The 15,309-nt window shown below is 44.7% G+C and overlaps 1 protein-coding gene across 5 annotated transcripts in view; it reads right to left on the reverse strand.

Moving 5' to 3' along the window:
• Positions 1–6,425: 6,425 nt before the first annotated feature.
• The window catches only part of Cluap1 (clusterin associated protein 1), a 35,210-nt gene continuing 26,326 nt past the window's right edge, over positions 6,426–15,309 (reverse strand). For 2 of the 5 annotated variants that reach the window (XM_057774659.1, XM_057774657.1), the window contains exons 10-13: positions 13,740–13,847; positions 10,066–10,121; positions 9,806–9,862; positions 6,427–6,844 (exon numbers count right to left, since the gene is read on the reverse strand). In XM_057774659.1, the coding sequence (XP_057630642.1) occupies positions 6,695–6,844; positions 9,806–9,862; positions 10,066–10,121; positions 13,740–13,847 (371 nt within the window). In that variant the 3' untranslated portion in view covers positions 6,427–6,694. Of the gene's footprint in view, positions 6,845–9,805; positions 9,863–10,065; positions 10,122–13,739; positions 13,848–15,309 lie in introns of all 5 variants that reach the window. The other 3 variants (XM_057774660.1, XM_057774658.1, XM_057774661.1) reach the window with 2 other exon arrangements.

A 15,309-nucleotide genomic window follows, 5' to 3' on the forward strand; every position in this document is an offset into this window, starting at 1 on the left:
ATGCAAGATATTCATCAGTGTGGCTATAGGATAAGGCTAGTTAAGGCACCCTTTCCTCTGCTGCCAAAGAACAAGCTGGGGACATCTCCTTGAGCACCTGGGAATCCCTCTAGAGTCAAGCTTCTTGCCAACCTAAAATGGTTCCCTTAATTAAGATATCTACTTCCCTGCTCCCATATCCACCCTTCCTCCATCCCAACCATCCTCCCCTTCCCCCTTATCTCTCCCCATCTCCCCTTACCCCCACCACACCCCCACCCCAGTGCTCCCAACTTTTGCCTGGCAATCTTGTCTACTTTCAATATCCAGGAGGGTAACACTATATTTTTCTTTGGGTTCACCTTCTTATTTAGCTTCTCTACGATCACGAATTATAGACTCAATGTCCTTTATTTATGGCTAGAATCCACTTATGAGTACATACCATATTCATCTTTTTGGGTCTGGGTTATCTCACTCAGTAAAGTGTTTTCTATTTCTATCCATTTGCATGCAAAATTCAAGATGCCATTGTTTGTTACTGCTGAGTAAAACTCTAAAGTGTATATGAGCCACACCTTCTTTATCCATTCTTCTATGGTTGGGAGGTTTTTGACGAAAGCTTCTATTTCCTTGTGGCTTATAGGTCTATTTAAATTGCTCACTTAGTCTTGATTTAACTTTGGTATATGGGATCTATCTAAAAAAATTTTCCATTTCTTTTACATTTTCCAATTTTTGTAGTAAGACCTAATGATTCTCCGAATTTCCTTAGTGTCTGTTGTTATGTCCTTTTCATTTCTGAGCTTGTTAATTTGGATGTTCTCTCTCCACCTTTTGATTAGTTTGGATAAGGGTTTGTCAATATTGTTGATTTTCTCAAAGAACCAGCTCTGTGTTTCATTGATTCTTTGTATTGTTTTCTGTGTTTCTATTTTGTTGATTTCAGCCCTCGATTTGATTATTTCCTGTCTTATACTCCTCCTGGGTGAGTCTACTTCTTTTTTTTTTTTCTAGAGCTTTCAGGTGTGCTGTTAAGTCACTAATGTGAGCTTTCTCCGTTTTCTTTATGTGGGCACTTAGTGCTATGAACTTAGCACTGCTTTCATAGTTTCCCATGGGTTTGGATATATTGTGCCTTTTTGTTGAATTCAAGGAAGACTTTAATTTCTTTATTTCTTCCTTGACCCAGGGATGGTTCAGTAGTTGACTGTTCAGTTTCCATGAGTTTTAGGCTTTCTGGGAGTAGTATTGTTGTTAAATTCTAACTTTACTCCATGGTGATCCAATAAGATACAGGGGGTTACTCCAATTTTTTTTTATATCTGTGGATGCTTGCTTTGTCACCAAGTAAGTGATTAATTTTAGAGAAGGTTCCATGAGGTGCTGAGAAGAAGGTATATTCTTTTGTGTTTGGGTGGAATGTTATACAGATGTCTGTTAAGTCCATTTGATTCATTACATCTGTTAGTTCTCTTATTTCTCTGTTAAGTTTCTGTCTGATTGACCTGTCCATTGGCAAGAAAGGAGTGTTGAAATCTTCTATTAGTGTGTGGGGTTTGATGTGCAATTTGAGTTTTAGTAATGTTTCTTTTACATATGTGGGTGCTCTTGTATTTGGGGCATAGATATTCAGGATTGAGACTTCATCCTGATGAATTGTTCCTGTTATGAGTATAAAGTGTTCTTCTCCATCTCTTCTGATTGATTTTAGTTTGAAATCAATTTTGTTAGATATTAGGATAGCCACACCCACTTGTTTCTTAGGTCCATTTGATTGGAAAACCTTTTCCCAACTCTTTACTCTGAGGTAGTGTCTGTCTTTGTGGTTGAGGTGCATTTCTTGTAAAGAGCAGAAGGCTGGATCCTGTTTTCGTATCCATTCTCTTAGCCTGTGTCTTTTCATAAGTGAATTGAGTCCATTGATATTAAGCGATATTAATGACCAGTGGTTGTTAACTCTGGTTATTTTTCAGTAGTGTTTGTATGCTTCCTTTCTTTGGGTTATGCTGGTGGGGGGTTATCAGATGTCTGTGCTATTGTGGGTGTAGTTAGCTTCCTTGGGTTGAGGTTTTTCTTCTAGTACTTTCTGTAAGGCTGGGTTTGTGGATACGTATTGTTTAAATCTGTTTTTGTCATGGAATATCTTGTTTTCTTCATCGATGGTGAATGAAAACTTTGCAGGGTATAGTTGTCTGGGCTTGCATCCATGGTATCTTAGTGTCTGCAGCACATCTGCCCAGGACCTTCTGGCTTTCATGGTTTCCATTGAGAAGTCAGGTGTAATTCTGATAGGTTTACCTTTGTTACTTGACCTTTTTCCTTTGCAGCTCTTAATATTCTTTGTTCTGTATGTTTTGTGTTTTGATTATTATATGGTGAGGGGATTTTTTTTTGATCCAGTCTATTTGGTGTTCTGTAAGCTTCTTGTACCTTCATAGGGATATCCTTCTTTAGGTTGAGAAAGTTTTCTTCTATAATTTTGTTGAATATATTTTCTGGGCCTTTGAGCTGGAGTTCTTCTCTTTCTTCTACCCCTATTATTCTTAGGTTTGATCTTTTCATGGTGTCCCAGATTTCCTGAATGTTTTGTGTTAAGAATCTGTTGGATTTAATGTTTTCTTTGACCAATGAGTCTATTTCTTCTATAGTATTTCCAGCACCTGAGATTCTTTCTTCTATTTCTTGTATTCTGTTGGTTATACTTGTCTCTGTAGTTCCTATGGGTACGTAGATTTTCCATATCCAGAATTCCCTCGGTTTGTGTTTTCTTTATTCCCTCTGTTTCAGTCTTCAAGTCTTGAACTGTTTCCTTCACCTGTTTGATTGTTTTTTCTTGGTTTTCTTTGAGGGATTCATTCATTTCTTCCAATTTTTTGTTTGTCTTCTCTTCCATTTCTTTTCTTTTTTCTTTTTTTGTATTTTCGAGACAGGGTTTCTCCGTAGCTTTTTTTGGTTCCTGTCCTGGAACTAGCTCTTGTAGACCAGGCTGGCCTCGAACTCACAGAGATCCACCTGCCTCTGCCTCCCGAGTGCTGGGATTAAAGGTGTGCACCACCACCACCCGGCTTCTCTTCCATTTCTTTAAGGGAGTTTTTCACTTCCTTTTTAAAGGTCTCCATCATTTTCATAAAGTTACATTTAAAGTCATTTTCTTCTACTTCTTCTGAGTTAGAATGATCAAGTCTTCCTGTTGTGTGTCCATTGTATTCTGGTGTTACCATGTTGTTTTTTTAGGATGTTGGAGGATTTCTTGCATTGGTGCCTACCCATCTCTTCCTTCAAATGAGGCCAGCAGTGTCTTGGTGTCTTGGTCCAATCCTTGCTGTGGCTGTTTCTTAGGTCCCCTCAGTATGGAAGCAAGCTGCGTTTCAGGGTTCCATGAGCTTGCAGGCACTTAGGTCCCCTCAGTATTGGAGTAGGCCATGTTTCAGGGTTCCACGGAGCTCACAGGCAAATAGGCGGGTTTGGGGGTGGGGTGGGTTGGGGGCTAGCCCAGTCACGGGAAAACTCGCTGGTTGGCTAAAATGGCTGAGGGAGTTGGGGAGGGTCCCCTAGGTTTTGTCCCACTGGGGAGGTCCCAGGGAGTGGGGTCTGGCCCTCTGGCAGTCCGGCCCTCTGGCCGCTGACTCACCTCTTAGGTCCCCTCAGTATTGGAGCAGGCTGTGTTTCAGGGTTCCATGGAGCTCAGAGGAGAATAGGCCGCACCTTGCTACTCTTATCTCATACTTTTCTATCTGTTGGGGAGACACTCCAGTGGCTCCTCCAGCTTTACTGTTCCCGTCTGTTTCCCACAGCACTGAAGTTGCCATCCACTCTGACAGTCTCTGCTCTGGTTCTGGGTAGTCTGTAGATTTACCCCCCAAGGAAGCTTCCTCTTCCTCCCCATTTCTTCTTTCCCCTTTTCTTCATTCTCCGTCTCTGCTCCCTTCCTCCCTCTGGTTTTACTAGAATTTGAGAAGAATGTATAGAGAAATGAACACATTCTGCCCAAAGGTTTCTCTGGAAAGAAAGTTTGTGTATTTACAGCCATTACTAGACATCACTATGCAGACGCTGGTTATCATAGATTTCCAAAGAGCCTCCACCACTTGCTACTCCCACCTCCTGATTTGCTGTATCTTCTTAAACAAATGCCCAACTGGGATGCCTCACTTCAAGGAACTTTTCAATACAACTGTCCCCAAAGCCTCATCATCCTGCCAGCGTCTCTTCAGACCGGAGCAGGCTAGCCAACAAGCTCCAGTCCACCATGCTGGGGTTATGGGTATGTGTAGTCACACTCAGATTTTCACTCTTATTGTTATATGTGTAGTCACACTCAGATTTTCACTCTTATTGTTATATGTGTAGTCACACTCAGATTTTCACTCTTATTGTTATATGTGTAGTCACACTCAGATTTTCACTCTTATTGTTATATGTGTAGTCACACTCAGATTTTCACTCTTATTGTTATATGTGTAGTCACACTCAGATTTTCACTCTTATTGTTATATTGTAGTCACACTCAGATTTTCACTCTTATTGTTATATGTGTAGTCACACTCAGATTTTCACTCTTATTGTTATATGTGTAGTCACACTCAGATTTTCACTCTTACTGTTATATGTGTAGTCACACTCAGATTTTCACTCTTATTGTTATATGTGTAGTCACACTCAGATTTTTACTGTTATTGTTTGTTTTTGAGTCAGGATCTCACTGAGTAGCCCTGGCTGACCTGGAACTTCCTGTGTAGACCAGGCTGGCATTGAACTCCCAGAGATCAGCCTGCCTCTTTAAAGATAGGCAGTAGCAGGCCTGGCCACACCCAGTTTTTTTATGTAGATTCTGCAGACCCAAACTTAGGTCCTCATGCTGGCATAGAAAGTGACCACACCCACTGAGCCATCTCCCCAGCCAGTGTTTGAAGAGTAAAGTTAATTTTACTTATCTCTTGCTTTCTTTTCACATGGAAATATTTTGAGTACCACTTTACCAAATTAGTTCGGGTTTATTTTTCAAATAAGAAACACAAATCAGTACTGGTGCTTTCCCTTTCTGATGGCTCCTTCAGGAAGACATTCAGGCGCAGGACAGCTACTTGCATCTCTATGCCACAGACTAGCATCTTGTTAGACTTTAGACAAAGCTCCTTTAAGAAATAGCAGCTAGCCAGGCCATGGTGGCACATGCTTTTAATTCCAGCACTTGGGAGGCAGACGCAGGTGGATCTCTGTGAGTTCAAGGCAGACGCGGGTGGATCTCTGTGAGTTCAAGGCCAGCCTGGTCTATAAGAGCTAGTTCCAGGACAGCTAGGGCTGTTACACACAAAAACCCTGTCTCAAAAAAACAAAACAAAAAACTAACAAAAAAAAAAAAAAAAAAACAAGAAAGAAAGAAAGAAAGAAGGAAAGAAAGAAAGAAGAGAAAGAGCGAGCTGGTGGATGAGACACTAGCTGGGAAGGCATTTGCTGTCCAAGTACAAGGACCTGAGTCTGAATCCTCACAAAACTACATAATCTGAATCTCATAAAACTACAAATTCTATATAAAACTGAATGTAGTAAAGTGTGTCTGTAATGAGAGGTGGGGACTGGCCCCCTAAAAGTTTGCGGCCAGCTGGCCTGCACTATGCAACAGTGAACAAAAAAGGTGAAGAATGGGAACTGGCGAGAAGTTGCCCTCCACCGTCCATACATGCACATGGCATTGCACACCAGGAGTGGCGCACACCTTTAATCCCAGAACTCTAAGGCAGAGGCAGACTGGTAAGTTCAAGGCCAGACTGGTCTACGTAGGAGCTCTAGGCCAGCCAGGGCTTCATAGTAAGTCCTTAGGAAACAAATGAAACAAAATAAGAAAGGCCAACTGGGCTGAGGATAGAGTTCATATCCTCATCGTTTATATAGCGCTTGCCATGCAAGAATGAGGGTCTGAGTGCAGTCTCCAAAACCCCCACAAAAATTTCAGGACACTGTGGATGTGTCCTCAAAATCCTGGGTCTGGGAAGGTGGAGACGAGACAGATAAATAGAGCAGACTGTCTAGTCAGTCTAGGCTAACTGGTGACCTCCCAGGTCCCCAAAAGACCCATCCCTACTCCCCAAAAAGGTGGACAGTTCCTGAGGAACAACCAGAGGTTGTCTTCTGGCCTTCACACACACATGCATTCATATCAGCATAAGCATGTATACCTGCTCACACATGAACATGTGCACATGTAACACTCATGTACACACACACACACACACACACACACGGTGGGTGCCTGCTAGTAGGAGTTGGAGCTGCATTTGCTGAGCCGCCCAGCTAGTGGTTCCCGTACAGCCCAGGCTGGGGACTGTAAAGGCGGCATGTCATTTGAAGTGAATCTGCCTCCCAGAAGAATACCAGCCCTCTGAGAGAAAACAAAAGATTAATAATCTAGAGCCTTTCTGTGACCTGAACGTCAAGAAAAATTAATTTAATAATAACAACAGCCAAGACTTACATGGTGTCAGTTTATATTTCTCCTCAAAGCTTTTCTTGTGGATTTGAATTACTTAGAACACATGCATTGCCCAAGTATTAGGAAATAAGATAAAGAGTATCTTTGATGGGCTTGGTTTTGATAATGGTTAAGCCCAGATGATGTAGTGAACAAGATACATGTCACCTTTCCAGTCTGCTGATTCCCTGTTTACCTATAGCTCTGAGGCTCTGAGTCTGCCTGGGTCCCCTGGCAATAAGGTCAGAAGTCATTGTCACTGTCGTCCAGGGGCTCAGGCTTGCGGACCCGTCGCCTGGGCTTAGCTGGCGAGAGAGCGATGCTTTCATCTTCCAGATCGTCGTCATCCTCCTCGTCATCTTCCATGTCAATCTCACTGTCCTCCGAGTCTTCCTGGAGCAGAAAGAGGGCAAATGCAGCTGTGATGCTGGCTCCCCACTGAGTCTTGTCCTTAGAGACCCCACTTTGCTCTCTCAGGGACAGTGCAGTAACAGGGGAAGGTTGTGGGAACACAGCACACTGCCAGCTGGACAGCTCCACTGGACTGGGGATAGAACCAGTAACTCAAACACCAGCCTTTACCAGGGTTGTCCAGCAGGAGGTGGCTTTCCATGGATGTCTCGGGAATACTCTTAGCTCATGCTGAGGAACCTAAGGCTGAACGGCTCCTGCAGTGTAGAGACCCAGCAGACAGCAGACAGCAAGAAGGGCAGGAAAGGGAGGCCAACTCCAGCAGGAGATGGGAAGCAGCGCACAAATGGGTAAGAGGGCAAGGTAAGGGTGCCCTAGCTCCTTCATGCTCTGGATTCAGGGAGCATCAACTCTTCCACTCCATGTATACCAAGATGGCTGGCCACCCAGTCTAGACTATTCCAAGTAGTACATACTCGTTAGAATGTATCTTCTTTGAAGAGCTACCACCTTCTCTAGCTATCCTTCACTGTCTGCTTCTCTTCCAGAAGAAACTCCTGGGAAAGCCAGGCCTATGGTGGTACAAGCCTACGATGCCAGCACTCCAGAGGCTAAGGCAGGAGGATGACTATGAATTTGAGGCCAGTCTAAGCTACATAGAAAGACCTTGTTTCACATGAAAAAAATAAAGAATGAACTCCCTGAATAAATTGCTATACTCAAGTGTCCCCAAGTGTCATATTAAGCACAACAGGCTCTATCCCATAAGCCCAACCTTATCAAGACGGAAAGGATGCCAATCTGGTGGGTTCCACAGAGGTGGGAACCTGTCACCAACCCACCCTTCTTTCCTGAAGTCCACTTCTCCATCTTCCATGCCACTCTGCCCTCTATCCTTAGCTCTCTGCAGAGTACGTTCCAACTCCTTTGCCAGATCCTCTTTAATTCTCTGGCCTCTGCAAGACAGAGGTAGCTCAGGACTGCAGGCCTCCTCTTTTCTCTTCCTGTTCCCCAAACAGTGCAATCACATCTTTATCACGACTTCCATCTAAGTATGGTTGGCTCCCAAGTTCCACTTCTGGCCCAGCCCTTTCTTTTCTTTTTCTTTTTCTTTTTTTTAATAAAATTTATTTATTTATTATGTATACAATATTCTGTCTGTGTGTATGCCTGCAGGCCAGAAGAGGGCATCAGACCCCATTACAGATGGTTGTGAGCCACCATGTGGTTGCTGGGAATTGAACTCAGGATCTTTGGAAGAGCAGGCAATGCTCTTAACCTCTGAGCCATCTCTCCAGCCCCACCCTATTTCTTAAATTCCAAACTTTTCCTAATCTGCCCTCTAAGCTGCTTCAAGTCACCTCTGTCTCAGGAAGTTAAAATCCCAGGCTTTCAGTTAGTTCCACCACTGAAGCATTCTGCATTTCTCTTCATTACCCTGGGTGCAATCAACTAACAAAACAAGATGGGTCCAGTCTCAGAAACACCCAGACTCTGCCTGCTTCTCAGTACTAACACCATTGTGGCCTTGGATAGAATACCCTCCCCTCCAACATAGGCAGTTACATTTGGCACCTCAGTTTCTACCTCCCTGGGCTGACAACTCCCCAACATGGCCTGTCTCCCAGGTCCTCATGGCATCCTGCACATGACTCTGCATTGCCCTGCTGTCTCTCACCTCTCATCAAGTGCCCTCCATCCTGACACCGCCTCACTGTAGGTGTCCACCCCTAGGTCCAGGGGCTCTGCCCACCTCAACATGGCTCACCCTTTCACTCATACAGGTCTGCTTCAATTTCTCAATAGAGGCCTTGCCTGGACGTGTGAAAAGATCCCTTGTCTCTGTGGAATGTCTGCTGGACTGCTACTAGAACACACGATCCCAAAGGCAAGGACTGGTGTTCTCCCTGCTGCACCCAGGACCTGGCACTGACGGAACCCAACTATTCATGTTGAACAGACACATGAAGTCAAGCCCATGACAGAGGAACTGTGTGAACACAGTCTCCATGGAATTAGCAGAAGACACAAGCCACTGCAGACACATTCATCCTGAAGAACATGCAAGCAAATAAAACAGAGCAGACACCACTTTCCACGAAGCACTGGTTCCTGTAGGCCAGACCCTCTCTGTTTCAGACCCAGGTGGACAGGACCTTATGATGAGCCTCCTCTGTTAAAAGAAAGTTATTGTTGAGCTGTCTCTCTATCGACTGGCCCTTGGGAATTCCAGGTACAAGTTTCTCTGTATCCTGCCCAGCAGGATGGGGGCTAGCTTGTTCCTGTGAATCTAGGCAACACCGTGCTGTGGTACTTATTAGCCAAGCCTCATATGAGAGTGTACGTTCCAGTTCTGTCCCGGTTCAGGCACCAGTGCCATGCCCCAGACATAGGTCTGTACCTTACACTGGCCTGGGATTGGTGTCTCTCCAGTAACCTGTGCTACATGGGCCAAGTAACACTGCCAGGGACTGCAGCAGAGCAAGGGCTCGGGAGCCGGCAGGGCATGCTCAGCTTGCCATCCTGAGAACCCCGACATCGCTTTCTGGCTAAGTTCTCTACTCAGTTATCTGCTTGGTGGAGCTCAAGGCGCCAGCAGCCAGGCCTCTCTGAGGCACTGGTCCGAGGAGAACACCTCTTGCCCGTTCCTGCTCCAGAGTTGTGGGATGGTGCTGAAGAAAGGCCATGGCCCTGGCACCAGACTTCATTTCTAGGCTATGGTTCAGGGCCTGACGACTGCCCTGTCTTTCTCATCTTTGGTCTCAGTGTTTGACCCTTCTGTGTGGTAATAGAAGAGGCCACTCCATCTCTCTCACCATAGCATCTACTGAGAGGGCTTCTTGCCCGAGAGAGGAAGCATCGCCCTGCAGGAGAGGGGCTCTGCTGACCCCGAACAGGCCAGCACACACCAACAAACAGATGAGGCAAGAAATGAAAACCAACCTGCTTCCTGGAGCGGGGATTCTTGCATTTACCTAAGAGGGCTGGTGCTGCTTCCGTCTTTGGAAAGCGAGAATGGAAAGAAGAGTGAGAAGGTGGAAAAAGGGCGAGCATTTGTGTGAAGTGAGCAACAAGCAATCACACTGTCACATTGAGGGATGTGTGGGAAAGGTCGTCTCTGACGCTGGCAGACCTGAGCCAATCTACCAGGACAGCCCTAGGACCAAGAGGCAGAGGAGTGGCGAGAAGGTGTTGGGACTTACATCTTCATCAGAGTCTCCACCTTGCATTGTGCCCACGATGCGTTTGCTGGGCCTTCCTGAGAAAACAAAAACATGAATTATGAGATTCTTGGAAAATAAGGCAGGCAATGACATTTAAGACTTGCTTTCCCTTGGAAAACTGGGAAAATACTAAAGTACATATTAAAAAATGTACTTAAGTAAGCTCCAGCTAATTAGAATTACCAACAAATAATAATTTCCTGTAATTCCTACCCCTCTACTTTGAGAAAGAAACTCACTATAGAGATGAGGCTAGCCTTGAACTCTCGATCCTACTGCAGCCTCTAGAGTGCAGCATCACAGGCTGTGCCGCCATGGCCAGCTCTGAAAACCTACCCTGACAGATAAAAAAGGGCAATAAAATTCAGTTGTGACAGTGTACATCTGTAATCTCAGCACTCGAGAGACTGAGGCAGGAGCATTACTTGGAATTCAGAGCTAGCTTGAGGTACACAGTGAGCAGTACTATGTCTCAACAACAACAACAGACCCTCATGGGCTGGCCAGACGGTTCAGCAGGTAGAGGTACTCGCCAGAAAGCATAATGGCCTGAGTTCAATTAGCAGAATGTACACGGCAGAAGGAAAACACTGAGTCCCAAGAGTTTTCTTTGGGTATGGACCCATGCGTGCACATGTCTGTGCACACATACAAATGAATTAATAAAAATTTACATTCAAAAATTATACATAAAAGCTGGGGTATAAATAAGTGGTAGAACATTAATCTCTAGCACCACAAAACAACCATGAACCAAGAATGCTTGTTTGTTTGAGACAGGGTTTCTCTGTGGTTTTGGAGCCTGTCCTGGAACTAGCTCTGTAGACCAAGCTGGTCTCAGACTCACAGAGATCCGCCTGACTCTGCCACTCGAGGCGTGCGCCACCACTTCCCAGCAATCAAGAGTATTTTTAAAACACATCCTCTGAGTAGCTGAGGATACTGAGGGCTCCATTATTAGTTTACATGCAGCAGAACTTCCACGGTATCAGTTGAAAAAAAAAAAATTCTTTTATGAAGCAGTGCCTCCTGTGCTTGAATCTAGGTCTAAGTTTCCAAGTAAAACTTAGGGCCCTTGCCATAGTTTTTGGAACTGGACTACACGATTTTGCTCTGCAAGTTCAGAACTTAAGCAGGGTTTGGAAGAATCATTGCCTTTCTCAGGCTAACACTGAGTCGGCCACACACCTTTTTCTAGTATGGCTCCCTCCATCAAGTGGGAGACACACCATAAACCTCTGCTTGTGTCATGAGACCGTGAAAAAGGTGAAAGGTCACAAAAGAACCCACAGCAACTAATTACCCAACGGGAATCACACACAACAATGACGACCACTGGGCCCAGCATACATAGAACAGCTAACAACAAAAGATAACACAAAATGATGAAAAGGTGATTACACCTCTGAAATTTATTAGGTGTAAACAACTCTCTTTTTGGGTGGTGGGTAAGAAATGTATTTAAAGGCCAATATAGGGCAGTTGAGTAGCAACCGAAATTAGAGTTTACAGCTGGGCACGGTGGCACCTGCAATCCAAGCACTCAGGAGTCTTGTGCTATAAGGACTCTGAATTTGAGGCCATCCTGTGCATGACCTTGTACCAAAAACAAAAATTAAAGTCTATTTAAAAAAAATAGAATATTTGACACAAGAATCCCATTTGAAAGACGTGCACTAAAGAAATATTCACATATATGCAGAAAAAAGTATATACAAGAAAAGGAGTAAAATTAAATATCTAACCCCCCAAAAATTAAGGTTACAGTTATGCAATGGAATGTGATATAGCCATCAAAAGGAATAGGCACATCTATTTACAGTTACTGTAACAGGGCCCCAGGCCTTAGCACAATTGACTCCATGATGGAAGTGCCATTTAGGCTGTAAAACTCAGCAGACAGACAGAAACACCTGCCAAAACTAAAACAAAACAAAACCTAATTCATCAAAGTCCATAGTTATGTGAAAACCTCTAAATGTACTAACCTTGCTTTCTGGCTTCTGTAGTTCTGCTTCTAAGCTCACCCTGAGGAAGGCTCAGTGCTACGCTGGGATTCCGAACACCCAGTGTGGTTGCCGGCCACCTAGTAAAGACTTTCTACTGGCTTAAACCCATGTAAACCCATGTCCAAGCAGTCTCGTCTGGTTAATATCCCACAACAGTTACAAGACATTTAATTTGGGTGTGAGTCTAGTATATGTGTGCTACATGTTCATGTGTGCGAGTGCATGACCATCTGTATGTGCTCATGTGCAGGCCAGGTTGATATCAGTGTCTTCGTATATCACTCTCCATATATATATATTGAGACAGGGCTTCTCTGTGTAGCTCTGGCTGTCCAGGTTGATATCAGTGTCTTCCTATATCACTCTCCATATATATATATTGAGACAGGGCTTCTCTGTGTAGCTCTGGCTGTCCTGGAACTCACTCTGTAGACCAGGCTGGCCTCGAACTCAAAAGATCTACCTGCCTCTGCCTCCCGGGTGCTGGGATCTAAGGTGTGGGCCACCACCACCCAACGAGTCAACAGTTTTAAAGAGAAAAAAATTTAGACAAATATTTGTGCCTTTATGTAAGAATATGTTTTTTGTTTTGTTTGTTTTTTGAGAAAGGGTGTCATCATGTGGCCCTAGCTAACCTGGAACTAACTATATAGACTCAGATGGCCTCAAATTTAGAGATCCACCTGCCTCTGCCTCCCAAGTGCTGGAATTAAAGTTGCGTGCCACCAGCACACGGCTTCATATTTTTTTTTTTTTTGAGACGTGATTCAGTAAGACTGGTTGGTCAGCAAGCCTCAGTGATCTTCCTGCCTCCACCTCCCAGAACTAGGATTTCAGCTAGACACTGCGACATATGGCTTTCCACATGGGTGCTGGGAATCTGAACCCATTTTTTTCATGCTTGCACAGCAAGCATTTTACTGACCGAGCCATCTACCCAGCGTTAATGCATTTAAGTTTCAAAATAAAAGTAAGTTATAGAATTATGCAACCTGGTCTTATTCAGGTTAAAGAATTTTCAGATGATCTTTTTGCCTATGTTTGGTTGGGCAGTATGTGTAAGTGCACCTCACATGTGCATGGGAAGTCAGTGTGCAAGGACAAAGGACCCTCTAGGTTGAACTGGAACATGAGGAAGACCCCATTTTAACATGTTCTTTACAAGAGGCACTCATGTGATTCCTTTATTGTGCTAATTCCTTGGCCACAGGGATGTCACTGCACTGACCCCAAATGGGCATAATACAGAGCTCAGTTCCATAGGCCATTTCTGAGGTATCTGCGGGAAATTTCAGGCCACGAATGTCATCAGCTATTCCCAGGGCCACAGAGAAGAACATTACAGGAGCTGGGCACAGTGGTGTAAGCTGTAATCCCAACACCTAGCTGGTAGAGCAGGAGGATTGGGTTCAAGGTCATCTTGAGGTTGTGAATTCACAGCCAGCTTAGCTACTTGAGCAAAAGAAGTGTTAGAGGCAATGACTATCAATGGGCAGTTTGAGAGAAGATCCAGAGGAACAAAATAAACTGAGGCTGTAGAAATGACTTAAGGGACCTGCACAGTACCCTGCGGATCGCAACGCTAAGCAGCACTCACCCGACCTCGCCCTTGGTGTTCTGAGGAAACAGAAGGAGTTACAGTACCTTGCATGAGCACCTCCATGGCCGTTCGAGGTTTAGACAGCCGTCTCTCCTCCAGCTCACTATCGGACTCATCGTCCTCTTGGATGTCTATGTCTGAGTCATCGTTACCTAGCAGGAACAGCAGAAGGCAGAATGAAGGCCTAGCTCTTTTACTACAGTCGGAGCTCTCCTGTCTACTAGGTGTCAGTGCAAAAGCAGCTGCCTTTCTTAGCCCATTTTCATCTACTAGATCTTACGAGACCCCTGATTTCCTCAGGTACTTTTGAAGTGTTAGCGCAGATCACAATATGCTGTATTTACTTACAGCAATTTTTTAAAGCAAAAAGAATGTGGACCAGATGCCTTAAAAGCATTGGCAGGCTGAATTTTTCACCAGCTGAGCAGCTGGCTGTCAGGGTAGCTGGAAGCCATTGGTTAACGGGGTAAAGCCCTCTGTCCTGTGCCAGGCTGTTACTAACTCAAGAGCCTCGGCCTTAGCAAAGATAAACAAGTGGAGCTGGATGAAAACGAACAAAGCAGGTGGGAGGTAAGGAGGGGGCCCAGCCTTGGCAGCAGAGTGGGCTGTCCTGAGACAGACATTCTTCACTGGGAAAGTTCTAGCATAAAGGCATGCACTGGGTGGGGCTACAGCTCAGTGGTAGAGCATGCCTTATCTTCTGCAAAGCTCTGCAGTCAATCCCTAACACCACACACAGAGAACTAATTAGACAAACTGTTCCAAAGAAATTTTATTTGTTGGGGGGCGTTCATGCATGTAGTCTATAAAAGGCTATTTCAGTGCCATCACTTTTTGTTTTTTGTTTGTTTGTTTTTGTTTTTTTCAGAGACAGGGTTTCCCTGTAGCTTTGGAGCCTGTCCTGGAACTCGCTCTGTAGACCAGGCTGGTCTCAAACTCACAGAGATCTGCCTGCCTCTGCCTCCCGAGTGCTGGGATTAAAGGTGTGCGCCACCACCACCCGGCCACTTTTTCTCTCTCTCCTCTTTCTGTGTATGTGTGTGTGTGTGGGGGGGGGCAGGTCTGTAGAGACCAGAAGAGGATGTTGGGATCCCTTGGAGCTGGAGTTAAAGGCAGTTGTGGGCTACGTGGTGTGGACACTGGAAAGTGAACTAGTGTCTTTTGGGAGAGCAGCAAGTGTTCTTAATCACTGAGTTAACCTCTCCAGCCCTGAAATTATTTACATGACAAAAATACTTGTTTAGTCTTTGTGCCTGTAAGCCGAACATTTTCTAGAAAGAACCAACAGAGGGAGACTAGAATGGGAAGAAAAAGCTCTCATTGCCACAGTGCCTTACTAAACCCAGGGAGTGATGGGGGTTGGGAAGGAGGGACTTGGAGGGGTTTGCAATTGCTGCTCTGACACTGATTTAGAAGTCAGCTTGGAAATCCAGCAGTTGTTGGTCTTTCAAAAGGCTTAGCTTTGTGCCTGTATCAGATAACTGTATTCACCTGTTACGGGATACAGTGATGGGAAGGGAACTTGTTTTCTTTAGTCAGAGAAAGAAGAGCTGTGTTCTTCAGCTCAGGAGGGAAAGCCTGGGAGCTGGTGACAGTGTCATAAAGAACATCCTT

Source organism: Chionomys nivalis, chromosome 7 (genome assembly GCF_950005125.1).
Source record: "Chionomys nivalis chromosome 7, mChiNiv1.1, whole genome shotgun sequence".
NCBI classification, from domain to species: domain Eukaryota; kingdom Metazoa; phylum Chordata; class Mammalia; order Rodentia; family Cricetidae; genus Chionomys; species Chionomys nivalis.